We start from the raw sequence: 19,062 nt of genomic DNA, 5'->3' as shown, positions 1-19,062 counted from the left end.
ATTTGTTGAAAGACCAATGCATATTAATATCTCAAATTATTTGTGATAAAAAATTTAAATCCATGAGATAATAGTAAGAGAGTACTGGTGTTCAATGGAGTGATATTAATAATGAAAATAAATGAATGCACTACAGTATTTCAACCTCAGTCTGTCTGTAAACAGTGTGTGTGTTAATATTTTAATGCTTACATTATGTTCGACAATCAAGGGATGAATCACAGTATAAATAAAGGGATTCATACTGTAGGTGATCAGGATTGATACAGGCATTTTATAAAACATTTTACAAGAAATAAATTCTGGATTAAATAAGTCTCATGCAAGGCACTTGAGTTTTTTTTTTGCAAAATTTCTTTTTTTCTCATTTTTTTTTATTCAATAAAAATGTAATTCATTTCATAAAAAACATTACAGTTAACATCAAATGCTGGTACTCCGACATACTGTACATAGCCATGATATAAAAATAGGACCTCGGATTAGTAAAAGCAAGTATTAACTCACTGTACCACCAATCTATTGTGTGTAGGCCTATACCCATACATTACAATCAATTTTCTTTGATAGTAAAATGAACCGAAGAGAGACCACTATTTAAAATTTTGCTTTAATAAGAGGATGTCTACACTATCAAACTTTATGTGACAAAAAAATGTGTTCGTGCCCATATTGACTCGATGATGTCATATTACTACTGTACCATATTTGGGCACATCAAACTTTTTTCGTCGAACTAGTTTGATAGTGTAGACAAATTAATATGTTTGTCAATGTCATCATTGAAGTGGTAATATATTATAATTATTAATTAATAATCTGCCATGGTCAAATGGGAAACTGAGTAGGTCTATAACAAACCTCCTCGAAGACGAACAATTAATATACAGTACAGTACAGTATCAGTAGATTGAAAACCAACAGCTATTCAACCTTGAGAATACTGATCCCACAAAACAAATCGCAGGAAATCGTTGAAAAAAGGGAAAATATAGGGCAGATGAATCCTGCTTATAAAAATACAAAATAGCAAATCAAAATATGATGATGTTTAATATTAAAACACATTTGGTGTTAATCAGAGGGTGTACGAATGAATTATTTTATGAGTTGATTTTATTATCATATGATTTTGGACTGTACTGTGTAGTATGGAATACTAAAAATAATTTTTTTAAATAACCTGTTGGTTGGTGTTTAAAAGACAAAGAGTAGAATTATCTATTGAACTTGAGTTATTTAAAGTAGTAGAGCTATGGCTAGGTGGTTTAACATGCTTGCCTTCTATCTCAATGGACAGGGTTCAATCCTAACCTAGCGTACTGTACCTAGTGTACATGGCTCTAACTCATAGCTCTTTATAAACTCTACTCCGTTACCTACTGTATGAGACATAATAGCGAGCTTTCGTTGTAGTACGGAAGTAGTTCAGTACGGTAATTTGAACCGAAATGTGATCCACGCATGCGCAGAAATTTGAGACTCACCGTAGCGCTAAATTTGAGAACGGTAGTGAGAAGAAATAGCGTCCTGTCTGAAACGTACATTCAGCTGTGTATTTTAATTACGGAGGACACGATGGAAGTAGTATCGTCAAGAGTAAAGCAGTTTAATCAGTCGTTATTTTAACTTATTGTAATCAAACATGGACTAGGCTATAGCATATTAAATGAATGTTCATTAATGTCAAGTTAGTTTCAAGTTTATTGTTTCACACAATACAATACAATATAATACAGAAACATAAATACAATTGTGTGAGCAGAACGCATTAATAAGCCAAGGCTTTAGGTTTGGTCCTCCAGAGAAGTAAAAATATATTTAATTATTTAATTTAAGCATTACTTACTAACTAACAATGTAGTGCTCTAGATCAGTGATGCAAAATATAAAATAAAAAAATTGGCTTAGAGATTCGGCCTAGGCCTAGCCTGAAATAGCTGTTGCATTCATCATTGTTGAATTTATCTAAGTTGAATTGATATTCATCACTTTTATACTGAAAATCAGGATTACTATATACAGGTACAACATAATGAATTCTTCCTCGTCTAGAACATCTGAAATATAGGCAGCAACAAGAGCATCTCGTACCCTATGTAGGTTCGCCATGTTGTGTGAGATGCTGAAAGCCGAGACAACTGATGATGATACCTGATCGCACTATGACGTCGCGCACATGTTCCCGTCGCGTGAACAAAACGAAACAGTAACAGACATGACGAGAGCCTAGTAAATGAGTACGGTCACGGTTGGTTAAACCGGCCGTACTGCACGTTTACCGTCCCGTTACGAAAGCTCGCTAGTAACATGATAAACTAGAACGCCACTCCGAGCGTGCATACCTCCTTGGCGGAGGTAAATTATAGGGATCTATGCTGTAATTGGTGAGTTTCTTGCTGTTGGATGTTTAAAACGAAAGTGAAATTCTAGGAGAGTCAGGAGATATTTTCCCCATCACATGGCATCAAATTTAATCATCATATTCATTTCAAAATATCAGTTATTTTGAATGTAAATTTTTCCGTATTGATTCAACAAACAAAAATCAATAAAAAGTGACAAATCATTACGACAAGTACCAACGGAAGTTCAATTTGACCGATCAGTCATGCTGTACGACTCGTAGGATCAAAACGATTCAAATTGTAATAGCAATGACCTTAAAGGTCATTTTATACCGTCCAGCGGAAATTGGAACAGAAGCACTTTAATTATTTTGTTCTGATAAATTGACCATGTAATTGCAGTTTTCAAATATGAAATATAGGCCTAATGTAGGATAACTTTTCTATTGTTTATAAAATATAAACCTTTGCAACAAAATAAAAAACCCTATGAGGTAAAACTAAAAAGTACAGGTTAGAACAAGTGTCGTAAAAAAATGCATTTTTTTTTAAAAGTGGTGCTAAATTTTCTTAAAGAATGAACTAATTTGAATAATGTTTACATTTAAAATGCTGAGTAAAAAGTTCGCTGAGATTCAAAACAAGTGGCAGGAAAGTTGTACAGGAAAACCGATAGTGAACGATTGGAAACCTTCCAAATGTGATTAAACGATAATGAAATTCCCGTCGTTATCAATATGGCAAATACAGTTAGACATTTGCGATATACACAAATCTTGGTCACAATAAAAACATCTCAGTAATAATGATTTACGAGCTTTTAACAAAAAATAGAACAATTGGCATTTACGACTAGGCTCTGTATTCTTTCCAAACAAATGAAATGTCTACTTGAATTGAAGTATCAAACACATTGCTAGACTTTATATACAAGCACATTAATATTGTTAATGGGTATATTAAGACTAAATACCAGGGCATGTCTCTGTTGCGACCAAATAACTAATAACAGTACAATACTGTGAATAAATTAGCCCAATTTCTTTGCAGCAAAACGGGAGAACCCTGGTATTAACGTTGAGTCAACTACCATTAAATATCTTGACACAGGAATATATCCCAGTACAGTACCTACAGTTAGCCATCCACAATTCTAAGATTACACAAACCAACAGTGGTGTTGGTAGTCTATGAGTGCCGCTTACCTGGATAAACCAACAATAGCCCCTTCTCCTCGAAGAGTGAGATATAACTCGAAAAGTAGAAGTTTTCATTGAATTCCCCTCTCCACAAATGGTATAGTCCATGAACTATGCCCTCAAGTGGGAGCCTGCCCACAAACTTCTACTTTTCGAGTTATATCTCACTCTTCGAGGAGAAGGGGCTATTGTTGGTTTATCCAGGTAAGCTAGGCACGAAATAGACAAGTCAAACACACCCTTAACATTTAAAAATTAAGTGAATACCAAAGGGAAATCCTTAATAATTTATTGACACAAAGTAAAATACTTGGTATTTAATGGAAATTTAATATCTCACTTTAAATGCGATTGGTGAATACAACCACTGGAATATCTACTGTATGAACACATGCTTTAAACAAAAACTGCAATGCACTGAGATTTTAGAGACTGTCTTGCATGTAGGCTAAAACAAATCATAGCTTTTGCGTATCTATTTCAGAATCGAAAACTAGTAAAGCTATATAAAGGTAATTGATGCTGAGTATAGTTAGCTTTCAATCTACAATCGCTGAACCATGTCTACTCTATAACCATACTCTATTACTGTCTGCTACTAATGAGCATGAGCAGTAATACTTTTAAGTATGTCACACATCAATATCCGATAAAATCTTGTCATTTTTCCATGATAATTATAAGTGAAATCCACAGTGATGTAATTTTGCAGTTATACTGAATTTAGATGATGGTTTAACACACAGTAATATTAGAGTACTATTTAAATCATGGAGTAACTTTACTCCATGTTTAAATACACCGGGCCAGCATCTAGAATTGTTAGCAAAAACATCTTTCCTATTTGTGTGAAAATTATCTTTAAAATTCATTATTCCTCCTTGCTTATAAACAATAGAACTACTACTTTTTTTATAATTTCATTTTGTTAAGCTAGGTTTAGCAAAATGGTATAATGTGATAGAACAAGTTGGCAAAGAAAACAAAGGTTTCTACCTATAGTATTCAAATTGTAGTATACCTTTGAAGATACTGTACTGTACAGTAGAATTGTGGTCTTATACAAAATAGCAATTTAAATATAGATACACCCAATATGCACACATGGTAAAATTTCAACCCTTTAAATATGGGGATTACATATCCACTCAAACTTGTCTATAATACATAATCTTTGTCGGGATACTTACATACTTACTATCAAAAATTTGATCCGAGTACAGTATGCGGAAAATAATACACAGTTGAATAAAAAAAAATATGTTTTTACATTACCACACTTATTGCTATTTTAACTATCAGTATCAAATGTTATGTTTTTTTTTTTAGATTATTACTTGTTATACCTTGTGGTATACCACATCCTCCTATCTAAATTACTTCCTTTATTTTGTTAAAAATTCATAACATAATAAAATAGATTAATACAGAGAATATTTAGTCTACAGTACAATTGATAAAGTCAATGAGCCAACAAAGTTTTCATTCTAAAATTATGTCGTCGAACCTCTTCTATGAAAGAGTGTTCCTCTGTTCCAAAAGAGTCAACCAATAAATTATTAATATAACAGAGGCGGTGCTGACGTACATCATATTCACACACGGTGCCATGGCACATCCTGTTCTGATTATTACATGTTTCCTGGGCGTCATTATACCGATCTCTTCGCAATCCTTCATACTTAGGCGTTCCTACAATGATGGTACTCTGCCGGACACACAAGGCATAACAACATTCCCAACAATGTGGTGTTCTGTCTGGCACCATTTCTGACATGTGGGAAATAACCACACACACATACAGTAGGGTTGTCTTTCTGAGACTTTAACAGAGTGATACAGTATTGCCATTCGGATTGCAAGGAATCTTTTGAATTCATGATCTTACACGTGAAATTTCGCAAAAGCAAAATCGTAACAGTAATCCAGACAAAAATGGAATCTATCGACCAAACTTTCACCAGCAATACACTGTACCAAGGGCAAGTGGTTGAGGAGGATGGTAGAATTTTATACTTGAACAAGAATATTCATACTCAGTCCCGACAATGAGGGCTGAGGCTTTTAAAAACATCATAATAATAATAATAATAACATCAGGAATAAAATAAATTGTAATATCCTCAACTACTATACATCCAGCCATGGAGGTGTACAGTAAATAATTCTTTCACGATTCAGCTGAATATTGTAGATGAGTGCCATGCTAACCCAATTGTGAGGCCCTCTGACTCGGCCACTTTCGTTCAAGCAAAGGTCTCAAAATATGGCCCAGATTAAAAACAACCAAATAATGTAAGGCCTGAAAGACATGCCGCTAGAAAATAATTTGACCATCAGTAATTGGCAATTGACCAGTACTAAGCTAAATTGCAATGATGAAACTAAAGGACAGAATTAAAACGACCTATTTATTATATCGATCAATAATGCTTCACCTTATAATTTCGTCGAGTCGATTATCGAGAAACATCGAGCGACCTAAAAACCTTTTCTAAGAAAGCTGAGTTAGCGCCCTACATTGGTTTGAACCCAATACATGAGAAAAAAAGAAAGTCCTGGATTTAGCTGAAAAGTTTAGGAGATGGAAGTCAAAAAGTATAGGAGTTTTAGGCATTTTGGGTATCTACGTACAGGGTCTTGTTGGGTGGGTGCTCTGTTGAAATTAAGGTTGGGTGGAAGGCCTTAAAATAAGCTGTAGAGTACTGTAGGTATTAACAAATGTTTGAAGGTAGACCTGTGGCCAAGCCTTCCTCTGTCCAGTACAATTGCATCCTACCTACTGTACACTACCTCTATCTATGGGGTACCTATGTGTGCTACATAGGTTCTCCAATATACTGATTCCATAAGCACTAAACTTGGGATATACAGTAATTTGAATAAGGTTTAGCGTAGCATCTTGTAGTTATCAAAGTTAACACTACAGGTTAGCCAATGTAACACAACTTACTGAGGTTTTGTACTACAGGTATCATTTGAAGAATATTAATAATAAAAGGCATGATTCTAATTTACTGGATCTAGGTCGTGGTCTGAAAAGTTTACAGCTTTAATAAAAAACCTAACCTAGTATGTAAACATCATATTTACACTGAATAGACCAATTATTTCAGGTATGGATCTGTATTGTTTAGAATTAGTCTAGAATTTAATTAAAATGGTCTTAAACTGGACACAAGTGTCCTCCTTAACGAACCGTAGCTCACTAAAGAAATTGATTAAACTGTTAAATTTAATTATAACACACTACTTACCCTAATTACACCAATTAATGAAAAGCTTGTTAATTCTGCTAGTTAATTGGTAACCAGCACATTGTTAGTAGTCACGATTATTGGAAATGGACACTATTTCTTTCACATCTTCATGACAAAATAATTTCTTTAAAAAATCATAAATAAATGACTTATTGACACTGTATAATAACACACCTGATTGCATTCTTTCAATTTGATTGGTTAATTACGCATCACGTGTCATGGAATTAGCCCTGGAAAAGTGATATCTAATAATTGTGCCCTAATGCACGTTCAAATTTCTGTAAACATTTTGAGAATTTTTGCCACACACCGCATTTGACTGATCGCGTTCGTAAATCAACTTGTTGTGCGCGCCGACTATAACTATGTTCTACTCCGTGTCTAAAGTTGGAGCACTGCCTTTTTATTAGCCTATAGCTTCCCGGCCTAGCATTCGTCAATGATTTACAATGGAAATCGAATAAAAGTAGGTGTGTTATATAAAACAAATAATGAATGTTTTATATTCATTGAATTGACAGATACCTCATTCGATGAATTTAACTCGGCCTCTTCTCGTTAAAAATAAAATCAAGTCAATTTTTCAACTCATGAAATATTCTCACCATCTAACTCATATACATTCATTATTTGTATTATAACGTTTCTTTTGTATTAAACAGTTGCTGACAGAATAAAATATGGTATCACCTTCGTTAATGGTTCATTTGTAACGTATGATAGTACTGAAGATGGTTTAGAAAAAACCGGGTCGCAATGCTACTTCCAACGCATAGCAATTAAAAGAAATTGCAAAGACACAAGTAATTCAGAAATATAGACGGGAATGAAGATTCCATCAGGAATTTCAAATAATTGAAAAGTATATTAATGACTCAAATTAGTCTGCTCTTATAAAATATATTTCAAGCAGGTGTATAAATGCATTAGTTATTAAAGAACACTGGACACAGTATCAGTACAATTTGTTTTATTTTCTGCTTTGATGGTACTCTTTTAATATAGCTGTACTGTACTGTATGTATGATGTTTTTTTTCTTACAAGCTAACTGTATGTTATTACATTTAATAAGCATTTCATTGGACAAGCTGTATTATTTCAATTTATAACATGAGACAACAGTAATAGTACAATGTTCTCTTTTCAAAGAAAGAAATATCCATGTATGTACTGTAGGTTTAATATTATTTGCTAGACATGAATCCAAAACAATAAGATCATTGTAAAGGCAGGGGAAAAGGCCTAATGTTGGTTTATCCAGGTAAGTGAAGGCATGGCTTTAAATTACAAAACTGATAAAGACGTAAAAACAACAATATAAAGAGTAACTATAAATATAAAGATGTCTGTAATTATCAAAATTTAATCAAATTAACAAGAACACACAATAAAGCCATGACACTAGGCAGGATTGAACCCTGTACCTTGAGATTTGAAGGCAAACATGTTAACCACCTGTAGCTATAGCTGACAATGACATAGTTCAGGCTACACAGAGAATGTATACTCTACTCTATCCATTCTTTAATAATACATTCTTAATAAAGTTGAACAGACGGAGAGTAAAAAAAAATCAACAATAAAATCAACAAAACTTTAAAGATGGCATTTCAAGTTCAACACTTGTTTTAATGCCAACGTGGCTTAGTAGTTGATGAATTAGTCAAGTTTTTATGATTTAAAAACAAGTTAAACAGGAAATGTGGATGACCAAGAATGGTTTCCTTTACTGTGTAAATAATGGTGAAGCCCTACTCTTGACTGTAGACAGCCAGTTAAACCACAGAATGAACTCACACAGTTACAGGCAACTTTTTCTAGCCTACACTAGCACATCAACATAGTTATTATATTGCTTTCAAATACTTCATTGAACAAAATAAGAATATCATAAAGTTAATTACCAAATCTTATACAAAGCCAATCGTACAATACATAAACAGTAACTTCAAACCATGCACGCACATAAATCTATACAGTACAGTACCTGCACATACTGTACTAACTAGATAGGCAAAAATACCTGTAGATAGTACATGTACTACATTTATATACTGTACAGGTATTTTTGCCTACATACAGGGTGGAAGTAGCCTGGAAACTTTATTAAAGTGTTTCAGTATGGTACAGTATTACTTTTTTACAGGGCATTCTGGTCTACAGTAATTACTGTGAATGTACAGTACCTGTTGCCTAGCCTAAATTTCTTTGTAGGCTTCTGGGACGTTTATGGTTGTATACTGTGTACTGTAGATATTTTTTTTTGTACTTAAATAAAACAATGCTATACTGTACACGGACATTAATAGATTTCTAAAATTGAGAGAAAATAGATTTGACATACTGTTTAAACTAAATACAATACATCCTGATGTGCTCAATATGACTCATAAAATACACACATCAAGTATCATTTCAGATGAGATACAGAGAGTATAATACTCTCTGTAGTAATAATGTATGCTACAATAATTTTATCAATATTCTTCTAATAAACTCAAAAGAATTAGGTAATTAAGCCTATAATTTAAACACAATCAAAACAATATTGACTCCAATTATCCTTACAATTGTCACTGAATATCCCAGACAGCAGACAGATCATTTCATTTAATATCATACTCTATAGAAATATTATAATAACCATTGTCAACCGTAAAATTACTGTAGTGTATTAGACAATCGTAGCAATTTACGCCCTAAGAAACAATGCTGTATCTCATGGACTTGGCGATTCTTCATAGATTTTGTAAAAATAGTATACAGTACTGTAGTGTACAGAAGTGTGGAATATATGACCATAACAGGTTTGTAGCTGAATGAGATGTGGGAGAAAATAATTAGTTATACAGGTAGTATCACACCACTAAACCATGAGTGGTGTTGGTACTGTACAGTACAGTAGTCATCTATGCTTTTACCTGGATAGACCATAAATGCGTTTTGTCTTCCAAGGACAAAAAAAGACATTTGTATCATCCACAAGCTATGTCCTTGGGCAAACTTGCCTCTAGTCGGTTTGAGGTGACTGTGGTACTGTAGCATTGTGAACATAGACAAGAGAGGTTTGCTGAACATCTCACCAATAAAGTAAAATGTAACAAGTTGTAGTATCCCAACATACTGTATATTTTATCATTATTTTTTGTTCAAATCGAAGAAATATGCAGTAGGTTCTGGTTGAGCATAAAAACTTGATTCATTCATTCAGACGTTATCACATTATCGGATACCTGTAGGTGGGTGTTTTTTATTCAAGTTGTATTGCTCTTCTCCGAGAGAAATAGGCCAATTTCGGTTTATCCAGGTAAGCTGGCACGAAATAATGTAGACTGACAAATTCTTTCATAGTTTCCACAGGTTTCCACGCTTATTGTACAAAAAATGCGCTTAGGGTAAAGTAGGCTGGATACAAATTACATAGTGACGCATTAAGACTAAATGTTTGACTAAAACCGGTCACCTTGGTCTTAAATCATGAAGCTTTTTACAATAATTCATTGGTGATCACATATTTTAACACTCAATAACCTAACAGCTGGTACATCATTACATTACATACAGTGTACATAACATTGGCCTCGAATAGCTTACCGCGAAAGTGAAACATAATCTCTATTTTTTTACGGCATTATTAAGGGTAGTTAGTAGAGAGTAACTGATTAAGGAAGCTAAGCATGTACTGTCAATGTAAATTTTGAAGATTTTGTGTTTTTCATGCAAGTATCTGTAGCCGTTTGAGTTCATCTCTCTCCTCTGTTTAATGTTAACAGCTAGCTCATTACTAACTCAAATTTTAAACACTTGTAATTTTTGCATAGTACAGTGCGAAACATCCATAGACAATTGAGTTCAATTTCTCAGCTCTATGATTATTGCAAACCATACTTTAATAGTACCTGTACTGTTTTTTTCTTTATATCTTTTTTTATCATCAACCTCTATAGTGTGTAAATATTTTAACTACATGATTTGCTAACTTGTTGATTTGGTTTTTCATAGGTAAATATACTTGAACTTTGTTGTTGAACATACCTTACTGTTAAATATTACTTCAGTGGCGGGAACTTTTTTTTGTGTCTAGATCAATTTATTTTGTTATACAGTACAGTTAGCCCTTTGGTCACAAATGATGCTTGCCTGGAGTATTTTAATCATAAATTTCACTAAATAGTATTAGTAATTAAATGTTACAATAACAAACGTTTTCACTTCCTCCATCCATTAATTTAAAAAAAATATTATTCATGTATGAAATATGTTAAATCAATATTTTTTTATTCTTTTTTTTTTTATTTAAAAATATTAGTTTAATTGTTTGATTCTTAAATGTTTGTAGATGACCCAGCACTGTAGTAAGTATGACTTTAAAAACAAAGATTCTCTCGTTGCAGTGAATCAGTCATTCCTACTATATATACAGTACCACAATGTTTATTGGCAAATGCTCAATAATACTGTACATCCTAATTAAATTAAGGTATAATCTGGAAACCCTCGACGAGTGCAAAAAACAGTCTTTAGGTTTTTAGTATTCTGATTTGCATAAAGATATTGATGTAGAGATTGATATTAATAGATCTAGAAAACTGTATTAGGCTAGACATTAACACTTTTCTCAGTTTGTAGGCATTATAAACATCTTACTGTATAGAAATATACTGATTGAAATTAGCTGGAAATAGTACTGTAAAGTGACGTCTGTAGTAAAAAATGCAAGTTTGTTTTTAGCAATATTCTCTTAAAGAAAATAAATATTGATAGGACTTCCAAATAAAAATGTATCAAATTAAAGTACTGTACTATACTGTACTACAGCACCAACTATGTCGGTTCATCCAGGTAAGCTAGTCACATAATAGACTAAGTGGTGGTTGGGGGAGGGGGGTTGTGTTTATATTTAAGATTACAATTAAAATGGAATTTACTAAACTCCTGTATCCCAACTTAGCCTAAATTAGAGTGGGATTATATTCAAGGTTTGGATTATACCTGTATATTTAAGCATGGGATTATATTTGGTCCTATCACAGTATTCCTTACTTGTATCTTCAACAATTAATTATGTGCCTTAGGAGACTTTTTGGTAATATACTGTATTCATTAGTTTCTGTCTAGTGAATTACATTTTTTTAATGCAATTCAAACACCAATCATCTGGTTTTATGGGTTTAATGCACTGTCAAATGAATAATTAATTATCATAAATCCTCAAGTACATGAATATCTACTGTAGCTCCGGAAATATTGAATTCACAAACTGATCATGATATTGATATAGTACAAGTTTAAAGTACTACTTTAAGTCCACTTGACATGTGATAATTTAATGTATGGTCCAAAGACCGATAACAAAAAAAAGTAACCATAAAGTCAAGTTGGATAGTATAATTAATTACAGTACTATACCAATCTGTGCTACAGTAGCTTGGTGGACACATACAGTAGTACTAGTGCTGATGGTTCAGACAGCATGTTACAGCTACCGTATATTTCGGTGTATAAGTCGCACTTTTGACACGCAAATTTGACCTCTAAATTAAGGGTGCGTCTTATACACCGAACATAAATGCCTCACCACACAGATTGTACTGTACATCGTTGGCTAGGCCTGAGTAGGCTAGGCCTAGCTACAGTGTACTAACCGTAACGTAACGGCAACCTGCTTCTGCCTAGTTTTCAAGGCATTTTAGCGTGATGTTATACTAAATATGATGAAAAGATTTGTTAATTATGGAGCTGTTTTAGGCGCTCCGATAACATTTCATTTGTAAACGTTTACGATTGGAATAGTATTTATTTATAGTTATACGCACGATCGCCGACCGCCGTACCTCCAGCGCAAGCCCTTCTTTGGGGCCACATGGTGTACGGTATTCGACTAGTATATTCTCCAGTTGATTATAGCATGGACCTAGCGTACACACTTCTCGGATACATAGATACTAATCGAATACGATTGTCTGTGAAATGATCAAGCGAGGCTAGCCCACACACGTGCGTGTTACACACACGGTCATGCACTTGATGTTGCGGGTGTGAAACTCATGAATAACAAGTTAGAAAGAACTTGTTGAGGCTGGGCGCGACCGAGCCTAGGTAAGAAAAAACTTAAATAAAGGACGCCGTTGTAGATATAACAAAATATATTATTACAATAATATTGATTACAATTTAAAAAAACATTGTTTTGATGAAATATAAAGTGCGTCTTATACATCGACGATATAAAAAATACCGATATTTTACTCTCAGTTAGGGGGTGCGTCTTATACACAGGTGTGACCGAAATATACGGTATATTAAATTTACCAAATGGGAGAGGTTGTAGTCCAGCAGCCAAATGCCTATTTTTTCCATAACCTTGTAATGTTTTCTATAGTTTTTTTTTATGGATTTTGAATCTCGATACCATCATTAACAGTTAACACACAAACTTGTGCTGCTCCACTGTACAAATAAATCTTTACATACTGTATGTTTGATTCAGTAAAAGTAATTGGACATTTTTATCACTAAAATATACTGTAGTTATTGACCTTTTTGATGAAAATGTTTCAGGTACAGTATCTTTGCTGAACACTTCAGAAAGCAAGGATTATCTGGAGACTTAGATAAAAAAATCTCAGTTTTGCATTGGAAATATAAAAGTACAATAAACCACCTTCCAGACTGTCTACAGCACTGTATACAGTAGTAGTGCATCTCTTTATAAAATTAATACCATCTGTTTGTTAGGCTATTCACAAAACTACATTACAGTATTTGGTGTGATTTTCAAAAAACACTGATTGAAAAAAAAAATGTATGTCTATTGATCAGCCTTATTCTATCAAGGTTGTCTATACAACTGTTATGTTATAGTTACAGTATCTACAAAATACAATAATTGCAAAAATCTATAATAAATAAAAACATACATGTATAAATAATTGAGATGATAGTTTCAATACCAAACACTGCAGGAAGCATTCATTTTATTGTTAAATATGAAATTATAAAACAACTAAACTTTTTTTATGCAGAATATGCAGTCAGACTTTATTAATAACCAAAGTCTGTCTTTGTGGGATTGTGGTTAAACTAAAAATTGGTAATAACAAAAAGCGAGGCAGTGAGGCAAGCGTAAAATGCATGTGAGGCACCATTTTTTAAGTTATATTATTATATATTTATTTTAGGCCTTTCGAAAATTATAGGTGTGGTACAAATTGCACTCCTCAATACATTCAGGGATAGGTGTGCTGTTTGTATTTAAGCGTGTTGTAAATCGTAATCTTCAAGGGCGGTTTAGGAATGTGTTAAACTGTTAGGTGAGTGATCACACTCGCTCGCCTTAAAAGACAAGGCCTTCTATTTATTATTCCTCACATTAATTTTCGCCGTGCTTCACACTTTGTCAACACTCATTAAGTATCAATTTGCAAGAAATAAATGATAAATGAATGGTTTAGAACCACAGTACCTGTTTTATGCGAAATATGAATTGAAATCTAATACTGTAATACCCGTATGATTACAGTACATACAGTTAGTAATGCAGAAATAATGTAAACACTGCAGCACTGGCAACACCAACCAACCAATACTGTGTTATAAATTTCCCGTGCTGTTCAGGTTTAATACAAACATTAGTACTGTATCAATAAAATACATGTATTGACAACTGGGTTGTGTATTCTTGATCACCAAATCTAGTATCAGACACAGATTTAGAACAAATCTCAACCAAGAATAAAATGCTATTCATTTGTGGTGAGAACTATTAAACCTGTTACCAATCACATACAAAATACAGTTAAACACAAAACCAAGAATGAATGTGAATTTAATTATAGCAAGACCACAAAATATACTGCAGACAGCCACAGATTATCCTTGTCTAGCTCATCACAGTTTTTTCCATATCAGTTCTTAACATTCACACAGTACAGTAAAAAAAAAACTTAGTAGGCCTACTGTAAATACACAGTACAGTATACTGTACTTTATTTGTTGATGTATTTTGTTTGTAAGCCTTTATACAACAATACAGTACTGTAACTAAAAAAGAGCACATTTTTAGAATTTTGATTACAGTATAAATCCGTTACTATTAACTGTACACATGATGAACTTTCTATGAACTACAGGTACTAGTGCTAATGATTAATAGACTTAGTATTCTTTTTTTTTGTGTGGTTTGTATTCTAGACTGTACACTCAAAGGATGGATAAACTATAATTTATTGTGCTAATAATAAACTAAGTCTCATTTGAGGCTTACTGTAGGAGGTGGAGTGGAGAAAGAGACCTTGGCACTTGGTCAGGAATACAGTAAACCCTGCTAGAGCTTGGGATTGGAAGACAAGCATGTTAACCACCAAGCTACAGCTCCACTTTGGTAACTCCTTCATTTTCATTTTTAAATAGGCCTACAGCTATCTGAAAGGGTTGTGCGGGCAAAATGACGGTACCAGTCAGATCACCTGATGACGTAGTAATGATATTACAATAATATTCGCCGCAACACAATACCGGCATTCTGTATGAAATACAACTCAGACGCAAGTGTACTTGTACAGGATTTTGTCAATTGTTTTAACCCTTTCATGGACTGTAGTGTAAAAAAGGTGTTAAAGTTGACGCGGCTATGCGGCAATTGATATGCACGTAGCCGTGAAAACGAAACATTGACTTTGACTGGATTTGCCAGCACGATCTGGAACAGGTGTAAAAGACCCTTATACTTCGGCTTAAAAATATTGAAAAGGTTTATTTTGAAACTGAAAACTTTTATCATTTAATATCAATATTTTAACTTGTTTCTGGAAAGAAAATGATTAAGTAATTGATTTTTTATATAATAAAACCTACCAGGCAATACCAGGCTCCTACCTGGTGATACCAGGACCTATTGTATAATTGGGTGTAGGTTAGTATGACAGGGCTTAACACTAAAACAGAAACGGAGTAATTATATTAATTATTATTAATATATTCAAGGTACATAGGTAAGGTATAATAACACACATCACATTTCTTATTCATTCACTTATAACAATCCCAGCCAGCAGAGATATCTGGAATCCCTTTCAAGAAGTTTTCAGAAACTTAATTAGGGCCTAACTAGGCTAGGCCTATATTATTATTAAATTAATTCTTTTGTACTTACCCAATTTACGAACATTATCTTGGAGATCTCGAATCTGAACTTCAACAGAAATTATTGCAATAAACAAAAAAACCATAATAATGAAGAGAGTTGCCTTTGTTTGGGGCAATGAACGAAGTCCCATTGTCATTTTTCTCTTTAATTATTCTATTCTTAAACAATCAAAATAAAGCCTGTTAAATACGCGAATGCACAACACAACATTCATACAACTCAGGCTAGCTAGCTAGGCTCTTGATAATCAGATCCAGACAAATCTTCACACCATCACGTCCATTCTCCTCGCGGGGGCCGAAGGCAAGCAGAAACACTGTCGTCCAGTCTCAGCTTATTCCCAGCCTGGAAATGTTACGATCGATCGATGTATGTACACGTCCTAGCCACAAAAGATGATGTTAATTTATAGATATAAAACTCTACTGATACTTAAGCTAAATAGATATCCATTACAAGAGAACACGACTCATTCATTAAAAGTCTGAGTCATTTGTGTGCTGAAGAAGCCAAGAAACATTGTGAGCGGAAAAATGAACTCGATCATCAAAAAATCCCAAAAAAGAAGTTTACATGAAGGCCCTCATCGCTCACGTGGGATATTTATAGAAAGATTAGGCTCGTTTTACCAATTAATAACAGTTCTAAAGCCTACCATAATTTAAAGACGGTGAGGGCGTAACTACAGTCGATACAGAGTCATTATTATATACAGGACATTTAGCCGACAGGTCATTTCGCCGACAGAATATTTCGTCGAAAATCATTTTGCCGACATACAATTTGCCGACATGATAATTTAGCGATCTCAGAAATAATGAATATTATACCGTATTTATTCGAAGAGCGTTTATTGTTCGGAGGGTTTTTAGGAGGCGTTTATTCCAGGGGACGTCTTTTTTTTGTGGTGTATAAATTCCCCCTAGATATATGAAAAAAACACAAGAGAGTAGTCTTAAGAAGTGTGAGAAAATACGTTTTGCTTGGTAAATTGTAAAAGGCAATAAATTCTAATATTTAATGTGGTGGGCGTTTATTATTCGGGGAATAAAATGAACGTCTGGGCGTTTTTGCGATGGGGTGTTTATTCGAACAAATACGGTAATATAAATCTGAGTAATATATTATTTGAAGGTTTGCATGGCGAAATCAAATGTTGATATAAGTTTGCGCTACACCACGTATATTCGTTCTGAAAAAAAATTATATGTGCCAGAAATTGTTCAAATATATATTCTTGCATTCATTACTTTTATTGAAAGTAGTAACACAGGACGTTTTATTATAGGAAAAAGACATTTAAAATTATAACGAAATGCATAAACTATAGTTCCCTTTACTGTCGTCCAGTCATAGCAGTGTATGTCCACTATCATCTTCAAGAAGATCGGACATTCATCATAAGTAGACTTTCAATATGTTTCACCTTAATTTTATTTTTTAATTTATAATTCTATTCAGGGATATGTCATAATGGTTTTCATTGAATTGGCAGTTTCAAATAAATGTATCAATACCAAAATCTATAAAAGATATAGTCCTAGTAAGTTGTCGGTGTTCGTAACATGAAAACATATTTCAATTCAGTTAAAATCTAATATTTATAATTAGTGTATTGGTTATGACCATATTGTAGGCAAAATATCCTGTCAAAATGTAACTTGTAGGTATATTGTCAGCCGATCAATTGTCTGTCTGTCGGCCAACCGTAGGCCGCCTATACATGGTAGAAAAATGCCTTGTCGGTCAATTGTCTGTCGGTAACATGGTTTTCGACGAAATGTCCTGACGGCAAAATGACCTCTTGGCGAAGTGTCCTGTAGGCGAAATGTCCCTGTCAGCCAAATGTCCTGTCGGTGAAATGCCATGTCGGCAAAATTTCCGGTCGGTGAATAGTCTGTCGGCCAGTAGTCTGTCGGCAAAACGTCACCAATTGCACATTTTTACCATACGGTCAATTAAATAATTATCGATGTGCAAATAAGCTAGTACATTATTATAAAGTTCGATTGATTTTTTGAACGAAACATCCCACAACTACTTAGTATTAATTTAATAATTTATTACCTATTATTTTTATTATTATTTTTTGTTACAAACAAATAAACTTTAAGCCTACGAAAACAAAATCTTACTCGCGTTCGGAAAATATTTTTTTTTCTATTGCATTTGAAATACAACAGCGCCGCCTATTTTGTACTTCTCCGCGAAGATTCATTTTATTAAAAGGATGCTTAAATCAGGTGATTTTTCCAATATCTCGGAGTTTTCATATCAAGAAATGTATGAGAACATTCTCATATTGACAATGTTGTTAAGGGTAATACATTAGTCTCATATGTTAAATCCATAAAGTTCTTCGAACGTGTAGTAATCAGATTGGATGTTTGGATTTTGCTTAATTACAACAAGTTCCTTTAGTTCTCTACAAACCACTTTTTGTAGATTTGGATGTATGCATATTTTTGTAAAATTAATGTTACTAAAAATCGCACAGTTGGTTTAATTTATTAAAACAAAATATTTTATAAAATGTGAATAATCAATCATCAAAGGACCTCGCATCTAAATCGTTGCTATCTTTCTATGCGAAATTAAAATGGAAGCTTTATCTTGAAAAGTTCTTACTCGATGAAACACATTTTGATGGTGCGTGGATAACAATAGTCTTTGTTTATTATGTAACTGCAATGCATCACGACTAAATAAACAGTGATATATGTCCTCTATTTCCACAGTGTAAGAAATGATCAACTAAATATACTTAAGTAAGAGCTAGAGCTAGATGTTCGGGAAATATTCTGCACTAGTAATAAGAATGATAACATGTTATACGTTCTGGAAATGATACACTCTCCCTCAACAATAATACTTCAATGTGTTTTGACAAATTTTGTAAAACATATCAAACAAGATCATGGAAAATACGAAATGGTGTGTCTGACCACAAAAATACCACAAAGACCTATAGGCCTAGTAAATGGATAGGTCAAGACAAATTGCTCAGCGTATCATTAAATCATAGGTAATATCACTCGACAATAATTTATAGGTACCAGCTGCTGGACCCAAAAAACGTCTTGGAAAAGATTCTAACGGTTAA

General features: G+C 33.4%; 1 protein-coding gene and 1 long non-coding RNA gene across 3 annotated transcripts in view; one reads left to right on the top strand and one right to left on the bottom strand.

Annotated features, from left to right (window-relative positions):
• LOC144836906 (heparan sulfate 2-O-sulfotransferase 1-like) overlaps positions 1-16,506 on the bottom strand; it is an 81,356-nt gene extending 64,850 nt beyond the window's left edge. The window contains exon 1 of one of the 2 annotated variants that reach the window (XM_078691830.1): positions 15,966-16,506. In XM_078691830.1, coding sequence (XP_078547956.1) covers positions 15,966-16,095 — 130 coding nt within the window. In that variant the 5' untranslated portion in view covers positions 16,096-16,506. Of the gene's footprint in view, positions 1-6,804; positions 6,855-15,965 lie in introns of those variants that run through there. The other variant, XM_078691831.1, reaches the window with a different exon arrangement.
• Positions 12,465-13,028, top strand: LOC144836953 (uncharacterized). The gene is made up of 2 exons (XR_013611421.1): positions 12,465-12,552; positions 12,946-13,028. It is a non-coding gene; the product is annotated as an uncharacterized LOC144836953 (long non-coding RNA).
• Positions 16,507-19,062: the final 2,556 nt, after the last annotated feature.

Source organism: Antedon bifida, chromosome 3 (assembly GCF_963402885.1).
Source record: "Antedon bifida chromosome 3, ecAntBifi1.1, whole genome shotgun sequence".
NCBI classification, from domain to species: Eukaryota; Metazoa; Echinodermata; class Crinoidea; order Comatulida; family Antedonidae; genus Antedon; species Antedon bifida.
The sequence above is the reverse complement of the archived record's forward strand: the minus strand, read 5'-3'. Positions and strand labels throughout refer to the sequence as shown.